Here is an 8,648-nt window from a genome sequence, read left to right on the forward strand (position 1 = left end):
CATATATATAATAAATATTTTTATTTAAATTTATCTATCAACATTTTTCAATGAAAAATTTGTAGCAGAAGTATCCTTTAAAATATGTGTCTATGCTATTTTACTACATAGATTTTATGTATGTATTTCACATTGCATATATCAACATCCATTTTTTTCAGGAGATAAGTTATTAAAATCTTGTCATCTTGTGTTGAAAATCACTACTACGTAAAATACTTCTATTTAGATAAAAAGATTAAGTTGCCCATTTAATGGGATTAATATACTGTTTAAAATAATTTACAGAGAAAGACTTTCCTCATTAATTAGGTCAAAAAAGGAAGCATTTTGTTCTGTGGGATAGGGGAAGGAAGGAAGCAGAGCAAGAGTGAATTCCATTTCAAGAAAACTGAATTGGCTCATTTATTGGGTTATGTCAGTTTTTCTTCCAGCCACCAAGTGAAATTTTAAAGGATCTGCTAGGCAGTTGGCCAGAGGAGGACTGCCGCAGTGCCCAGGCTCCTTCCCATCCCACTGGACCAGGAACCTGGCCGGCTGATTGCTCTGTAATTCTTTACAGACTGATGGTTTTCCAGCAGGTGGCTGGAAGAAAGGGGAAGATGGGCTATTCATACTTCAAAAGCCCAGTTTAAATTTCCTGGCTATTTAATAATCTGCCCATATTAACAAATACAATTTATGAAAAGTACGTATTCTATCAGAACATTATTGCAGATAAAACCTCCTCACCAGTTCTTTTTTAAAGTGAATTAGTGTAGCCCTTCTTTTAGCACCTGAAAGCATTGTGAAGGGATTCTGTAGGTTTCTTACATAGGAAGTAGTAGGCAGGTAAAGGCCAGGTGAAATAGTGAGAATGGAATTTTGAAGGAAAACTGAATAAAAATGGCAATGTTGAAATAACAGTTTGTGTAACAAACATTTAAAGCTGTAAATATTTCATATTTTATTCTTCCTCTAGATCAAGCTCCAATACAATTAAGTGAGCTGAAAATGAAGCAAAGCAAAGGTTAAAGCAATCATGTCTTGTTTTTTTTCCCCTTCTTGTTACAGGGCAAGTGAATTCAACTACCCTGACTTTACAAATTGTTCGAGAACAAGGATTTGTCGGAGAGATTGCAGTTCAGCTGAGCACCATGCCTAACTTTGAACTCCCCCTCTCCAACCAAGCAACAGAGAATGAGGATTATATACTGGAAAAGAAGACGATCATTATGGCAGAGAACACAACAATAACTTCTGTCGTAGTCACTATTTTGCCTGTGAGTAGTCCAACAACAACTTTAGCCAATAATGTCTTTTAAGGAAAGGGAAGGTGATACTGCTTTCATACCGGAAGGATTTAGCATTCTAGAAGTGGCTAAAGTTGTATTCTTGCCTCATCAGATGATTTTATGTTAGCAAGGGTTGTGTCTACCTTTCGAAAGAATTCAAGTACTCATCACTGAGAGTGAACCAATGTCTTTGTTTTGTTTTAATCCCCAAATTAAAGTATCATTATGACAAAAAATATTTTACTTTGTATGCCTCATAACAGATTTGTTCTGTGGTTCAGGAAATGTTATTTTTTTGCCAAAAAATATGTGTATTCTTTAAATATATTAAAATGGATGCATTGCTTTCCAAGTTCTGTCTTAGTTTCTGAAATCTAGGCACCTTTCTTACAGATAGGAGAAACAAGTGGCAGCCAGCAATAGTTTCCCCAGTTCTTTCAGATCTGGAATCTGACTGCCAACTTCAGTTTCTAAAACTCACCGAAGGTATTCCCTTTCACCTTTAATATGGTGTGAAGCAAGGGAATGGTCATATGGTCCCCAGTGAACAGTAAGCAACCTACAAGTAGTCAGCTTTCTGCATGTGTTATAACTTACAGTGTTTTATTAAAAATGTGACATTTAAAAATATTTTTGCAGGACAATGTTCCAGAATTACAAGAAGGATTTATAATCAATATTACTGATGTGCAATTGGTCGATTCTTCTACTGGAGGTCAGCCAAGTGTGAAAAGGCTTGGGTTAGAAATAGCTGAAATAACAATTGAAGAAAATGATGATGCCAGAGGAATATTTACTTTCAGTGTTACAAGGGTAAGTCTGAATGAAAAATATTTAAAGTAGCATTCCAGCAGGGGAGTCTGTGTTTTCAGACCAGTTTTGATAGAGTTCTAGTAGGCTTTATGACAGTAAATTGTTCTGTATACATAGGCCAGATGCCAGACAAACAGTTCCTTCTTAGAAATTTCTTCATAATTAATATATAGTGTTTATTAGGAAGCTGGAAGTGCTAAAACCAATGTCATTGAATATTCTGAAAGGGACCTCAGGAGATCTTCTAATCCAGATTTTTGCTCAGAGCAAGGTCAGTGCCAAATTCAGACCAGTTTACAAGTGATCATGTATTTCTTCATTTCTTTTTACCTGCAGGTAAATATGCATTTAAAAAAAAAAAAAAAAAAAAAAAAATGTTGGATTGCTGTGACACTCAGCAGTTTCTTATTGAATTTATAGGATATGACTGGAGCTGTTGCTGGTTATGAGGTACCACCACCACAGAATATACTGAAACTTCCAGTTGTCCGACAGGATGGGAAGTTTGGATCAGCAACTCTGTATTGGGAAGCCATTCATTCAACTGCTAGCTTTGAAGACTTCACACCATCATTTGGAAACCTTACATTTTCAGATGGGCAGGTATGCACTTGCTGTAAGTTTAACTGTCTCTGAGTTACCAGCTGAAGAGTTCTCATGTTTGCTTCCAGCAGAATTTGCCCCTCTTAATTGAAAACATTTTATTTGTGGCCTTATATGTGCGAATGATGCTCCTGACTTCAGTTCTTTAACGTGGAAGAGCAGATTTTTCATAAGCATCGACCAGATATGGTTATATGCATCTGGTACCTCCCCAAGTGAAGGCATAATTTCTAATAATAAAGCCTGTTATACTGAAAATTTGTAACCTAACCTGTCGTGTCTATAAATTCTCAGCCTGTAGGTTTTCTTAGCTGTATTCCACATGTAGTTTTAAATTTCATGCTGCCTCTGGCAATACTTAGTGTACACAAGAGGGATTGATTTCAAGTGAACAGAACTGCTCTTTGGCAAATAAAAGGATATAATCTGTGAGCAGAATTTTGGCTAAAATACACCTGCACTTTGTCTACCTACACATTGTGCTGACTACCAAAGCAGAACAGTCTGCTGATTTTAACAGAAGATTTATGGTGATGGGCTTAAATGTCTTCTTGCAATGTTGTTATCTTATTGTAAATAAACAAGTACAGTAGTAAATAAGCACAACTGAACAATGTGTATTTGTCTATTATTAGTTAAAATGTACCTATTTTAAATTTCAGATTTTTTCAAACAATTCACAGAATGTTATAAATGAAACTTTGTTTGTTGTTTTTTTTTTTTTTTTTTAAAAACAATTTCTACAGGCTACAGGAGAAATAGAAATTACAATCATAGATGACAATGAAGTTGAATTGCTTGAGATATTCAGGGTTGCCCTGGTGAGGGTAACAGGTGGTGCAAGGCTTGGGGACGACATCCTGGTAACTGTCGCTATTCCACCAAATGATTCCCCCGTTGGAGTATTCGGGTTTGAAGAAAAGAATGTGAGTTTGATTTAGACTGTGCTCTTTTGTGCAAAAGATGGGTAGTGGATTTGTGTCACTAATACATGACCATTTTTAGTAAGCCTTCGCTGCAGTGGAAGACATTATTCTTTCACTGAAAGGTGTATTAGTGCCTGCCTTCTTCTAGCTGTGTAGGATGGTAATAACAATAAAAGTGCTGCACCATAGATACAGATTTCTGCATGACTGAATCAGTTTAATTCAGTATACTAACAATTCAGGATATCCCAGGTAGGATTTTTGGTAATCTGTTGAATATTAAAATGGTTTTATAATAATCTGTGTTACTGAAAGTAAAGTTTGGAAAGAAATTATTAAACCTATCTCATCTTAGTTCTTGTCAGTGAGTGATTCTTGTGCTCTCCATTTGCTGGTGCTGTGCCTGCTTGTGACTCATTGTCCGTGATTGTTTTGAATCATAGGGCATACAGAAATAACATGAGTGACTAATCTTTGCTAGCAGAATTTAAGGCATTCCTTACATCCATTATCTTCCTATTGATTTTCACTTGTCCTTGTTTTACACTGTCACCGATAATGTTTTTTGTTGTTTATCTCAAGTCAGTATCGGTGCCTTTCCTACTTCCTCTTCCTCTTTCTTCATCAGGTGACAGTGAAGGAACCTCAGACACCTGATGACCCTGCTGCAGTGGTGTTGCTCACTGTAAATCGAAGTCAAGGAGGACGAGGAGCAGTTAATGTGTTATGGATTCTTGAGGAAGCAGCCAGACATGATCTGACCCCTCTGAATGGTACCCTTTACTTCAATGAGGTATTTCTGATATTGCAATAAATATTTAATACTAGATTTATAAATGCTTTCTGCTTCTATGTATTTGTATGGTGTTATGTGTTTATAAAAGTAAGGGATTACTAAGTATTACAACACTAGGAAAAGGACAGCTTGAACGGGTGGGCTTAGCAGTAAGTAGTTTTTTTGAACAGAAAATGAAAGCTGACATGCTCTTTTAAAGGCAACATAATGTAGTCGTCAGGAAGATAGGCTCTTCAAATATGAATTGTTTTTACAACTAAGAAAAAGGAGCAAAAACGTACTGGATGTGAGGAATGATTACAAAAACATTTATTCCATTGTGGTATCAAACAATTGAAAGCGAAAATGTTATTGAGAGGGTGAGAAGGGGAAATGACTGCTCAAAATTTACAGATTAAAAAAAAAATAGTAAAACACCCTAGCAACTTTCAAAATTGGAGAGTGATATTTGGCTTGTGTTTCATGGCAGGTTAAAAGTCTGAAGTAGGAGCCAAAACATTAGATATTGTCAAGCTATTGTTGTTATCTTAATATTGGCCTTTTACAGTCTACTCAAGATACTTAATGAAGAAAAGTGTTTTAACCTAAAACATAATCTGTTCTGCCTGTACAAGGCTATTTTGCATTCATTAAATAGGCATATTAGTTGTTTCTTTTACTTCTAAACAGCTGGAAAATAGCTTTTTCTGTAAAAACAACAGTATTTGCTAAAGTTTTGCTATTAATTTGCTATATCTTCTCTGCTAATAGGCCTGGACATTGCTTTTCTTCCTGAAGTTCTTATATATGCATACATGTAAGAATATATGTATGTATATATGGTGTACTAAAGTTATACAATGTATACCTATAGTTTCCCTCTGTTCTTATTTTAAACATTTACTACTGCCCACTGATCAACATGGCTGAGACAGGAATTTGCTATGACCTAATGTATCTAATCTTAATAATGTTATTCCTTAGAAGGTATGTATCCTATTGAATATCCACTTTCTGATAGAAAAGATTTTCTATAGAAAGTTTCCTCTAAGTTGAAAACTTCTGTGTGAATACAATTTAAAAGCAATTTGAATTGTTATTCAGTTGAAAATACCCATGGTATTTTTTGGGTGGCACACAATGTTTGAGAGGCACTTTTAACAACATTTCAGCTAAATCAGAAATGTCAGATTTAAAAAATATTACAGAATATATCAAGCATATGCATGCTTAGCCCTTGATTTGTTAAAGAAAAAAAACCTTTTTTTATAATATATTTTGTTTAGTTTTGTTTAATGTGAGTATATATATTTTCTGGTCTTTACATGATGCAGACTGAATCCCAGAAGCTGGTTGTTTTACATGCAGTACAAGATGGTCTGCTGGAGGGGAAGGAAACATTTACCATCCGGCTAGTCTCTACTGGTGATGCAGAGATATCCCCCGTAAATGGTAAAGAATTAAACCATTACATTCTATTTTGAGACACTTTGTATGAGAATTCCAGTGAGTCTGCTCATATTATTTTAGTCTGCAGTGCTAATATATTTTGTGTGCAGCTATTTGGTAGCAATTTTGACTGTCAGTTTTTATGCCTAGATTTTTTCCTTGTCTGAAGAATCAAAGAGGATTTCAGATCATAATATTTCATTCTAAATTAATTGTTGGTGTAGAGATTTGTGTTCAGATAGTTAGCATTGCCTGGAAAGAATTCTTTAACAAAAAGAAGCAAAACCCAAAAACCAGGTTCAGGCCTGTAAGAGTCATAGAGTAATTTCATTTGTAAGGCACCATCCAAGGGGATCTTTGAGTTGAAAACCATGCTCAAGCATCAGGAGACTTCACGGTTATATCAGGTTGCTGAGTGTCTTGTCCACTCAAACTCAGAATATCTCCAAGGATGAGGATTCCATGGACTCTCTGGGAAGCCAATGCTTAATCACTCATTTCAAAAAATTTACAAAAGTTAGCTCATTAGTTAGTTTTCTTTTACCATGACAAGCTTTGTTCTCTTCATAGGTGTGGCAACCATCATTATTTTGGGCGATGAAGGAGCTTCTGGGATGGTTGGGATAGCCCATTCTTCCAAGCAGGTTCTGATTGGAGAACCTTCCGGAAACTATAACGGAACTGCTGTTATTAGGTGGGTACATAATTTATTTTTCCAAAGGAAGGACAACAGCTCAGTTTCAAAAGCTATGAGACTCCACATTTGGCAAGAATTTATTGAGTGCTGCATTTCATTCTCTCTTCTAAAATCAGAACTATTTTTAAAATTAAATGCTTTTGTTTAAAGAAGGGCAGAATATACTATGTATATCTCTTTTCAGTATTACTGGGGAGCTCCAAATATTTCTCAGTCTTCAAGCTATTTACGATGTTGATGCATTGAAGGAAAGAAGATGCTAATCAAAGGAAGGGGGGAAGAGAATCATTGACATCTGAAGATCATAGAATCATAGAATGGTTTGGGTTGGAAAGGACCTTAAATATCATCAAGTTACAACCCCCTGCCATGGGCAGGGACACCTCCCACTAGACCAGGTTGCTCAAAGCCTCATCCAGCCTGGTCTTGAATACCTCCAGTGATGGGGCACCCGCAACTTCCCTGGGCAACCTGTTCCAGTGTCTCACCACAAAGATACTTTGTGCTGTTCAGGATTGCATTCAGGATTGTTGCCTGAACTATTTCAGTATATTGCTGTGATGGCTAACATAACCAAAGTGGGAACTGGGTTTTCAGTTGAAACAGGATGCAATTATTTCACTGCGTTCAGATGACTGAAAACACGATGAAGAAATGAAGATGTTACCATATCTTCCAAGAGCATTGGAAAAAGGGATTATGACACTCCCTTTGTGACTCAGCAAATATAAGCAACGGAACATCTTTTCATTCTGCCCTGAGAGCCCAAAAGACAAAGTGATGCATTGTGCAGCAGTAGTTGTAGATCATGTAGTTATAGACAAATTTTTGCTATGACTTAGATCACCAAGACTGGTGACAGGAGTAGGATTAGGCTCTAGGTTTTTAGACAAGTAGCAGACATTTCTTAAGTGACCTCATAGTAGTATTCTAGAGTCCTTTTGCCGTAAAAACCAAATCACCTCTGGGCATTACCCTTAAGTCCCATTTCCCTTCTGTTTTGCCTGTCTCTCTCTGGAAAAGCAAAATGGGACCAAGAGAGCTCAGTTTTCAGCCCTCACCTTTGGACTGTATGTGCAAAGAATCTTCAAAGACCTCTTGGTAAAAATATAGCTCAAGATGACTCCTGACACAGGGAAATAAAACAGAACTGCAGAAATGTTATGGCTCTGAAGAGGGAATTGTAAAGATCTTAATAGTGATTTAGTACATTAAAACTAAAGCTTCACAGTGCTGAAATTTCTTTCATGCATAACAATACGATACACTGTCTGTCTCTGGACTGGATATTAAATAAGGTAGAAAATAAAATCTGTGTTTGTGTTCTTACCTGCAGCCTGATACGCGGCCCAGGGATTTTTGGTGAGGTCATAATAAATTGGAATATAGCACCTCCTCATCACACAGAATTTGTTGAGACATCAGGGACGTTGACAATGCAAGATCAGCAGTCTGCAGCAGTTGTTCTAATACAGGTATGTGAGAGATTTTACACCAGTAGCTATTTCAAGTACTTCCTTTTATCTAGTTAGTATCTTGGTTAGAAATTAGTTATACCTCTCTCCCTGGAAATGGTTTAAATCCTTTCAGCTTTCCTTGGTTCTTCTCCCTAGGCTGTAGATGACAACCGTCCTGAGGAGAAGCGTTACTACCAGTTTCAACTAACTGGAATCAGTGACGGAGGACTCATAAATGAATCCAGCAGCACAGCAAATATTACCATGGCTGCCAGTGATTTTCCGTATGGAGAGTTTGCATTTTCACGGGAACTATTGCAAACAACAGAAGAAGAAAAATGGGTATTAGATTAAAATTCCTTCTTATGTAAAATATTGGTAGATATCAATATTATTGCAATATTTATGCTTAACTTTAGAAAAAAAATACTTTTTTCTACATTTATCATAGCACAGTCTTCAGAATGGCTGTCTGAGGTTTTTGAGTTTTTTAATACTCTGAGAAAGAAGGCTATCTGCCAAGTTTTGTGTAGTCTGTACTTACTAAAGCAAATTGTTGTTACCTGACAGAATCATTGAACAGATGCCTTTAGAACAGTCTCCTAAAGGCAACTGTAACAGAAAAACAAAGCCATTTTTTTAAAGAAAATGTCC

The 8,648-nt window shown here is 36.3% G+C and overlaps 1 protein-coding gene across 1 annotated transcript in view; it reads left to right on the plus strand.

Annotated features, from left to right (window-relative positions):
• Nucleotides 1–1,053: 1,053 nt before the first annotated feature.
• The window catches only part of LOC104461944 (G-protein coupled receptor 98-like), a gene marked incomplete at both ends in the record, with an annotated part of 33,974 nt that continues 26,379 nt past the window's right edge, over nucleotides 1,054–8,648 (plus strand). The window contains 9 exons of the mRNA XM_010073702.1: nucleotides 1,054–1,262; nucleotides 1,914–2,087; nucleotides 2,508–2,690; nucleotides 3,437–3,616; nucleotides 4,245–4,409; nucleotides 5,726–5,843; nucleotides 6,411–6,534; nucleotides 7,874–8,012; nucleotides 8,151–8,336. Of these exons, the coding sequence (XP_010072004.1) occupies nucleotides 1,054–1,262; nucleotides 1,914–2,087; nucleotides 2,508–2,690; nucleotides 3,437–3,616; nucleotides 4,245–4,409; nucleotides 5,726–5,843; nucleotides 6,411–6,534; nucleotides 7,874–8,012; nucleotides 8,151–8,336 (1,478 nt within the window). The remainder of the gene's footprint in view (nucleotides 1,263–1,913; nucleotides 2,088–2,507; nucleotides 2,691–3,436; nucleotides 3,617–4,244; nucleotides 4,410–5,725; nucleotides 5,844–6,410; nucleotides 6,535–7,873; nucleotides 8,013–8,150; nucleotides 8,337–8,648) is intronic.

This window comes from Pterocles gutturalis, unplaced genomic scaffold, assembly GCF_000699245.1.
Source record: "Pterocles gutturalis isolate BGI_N339 unplaced genomic scaffold, ASM69924v1 scaffold27291, whole genome shotgun sequence".
Lineage (NCBI taxonomy): Eukaryota > Metazoa > Chordata > Aves > Pterocliformes > Pteroclidae > Pterocles > Pterocles gutturalis.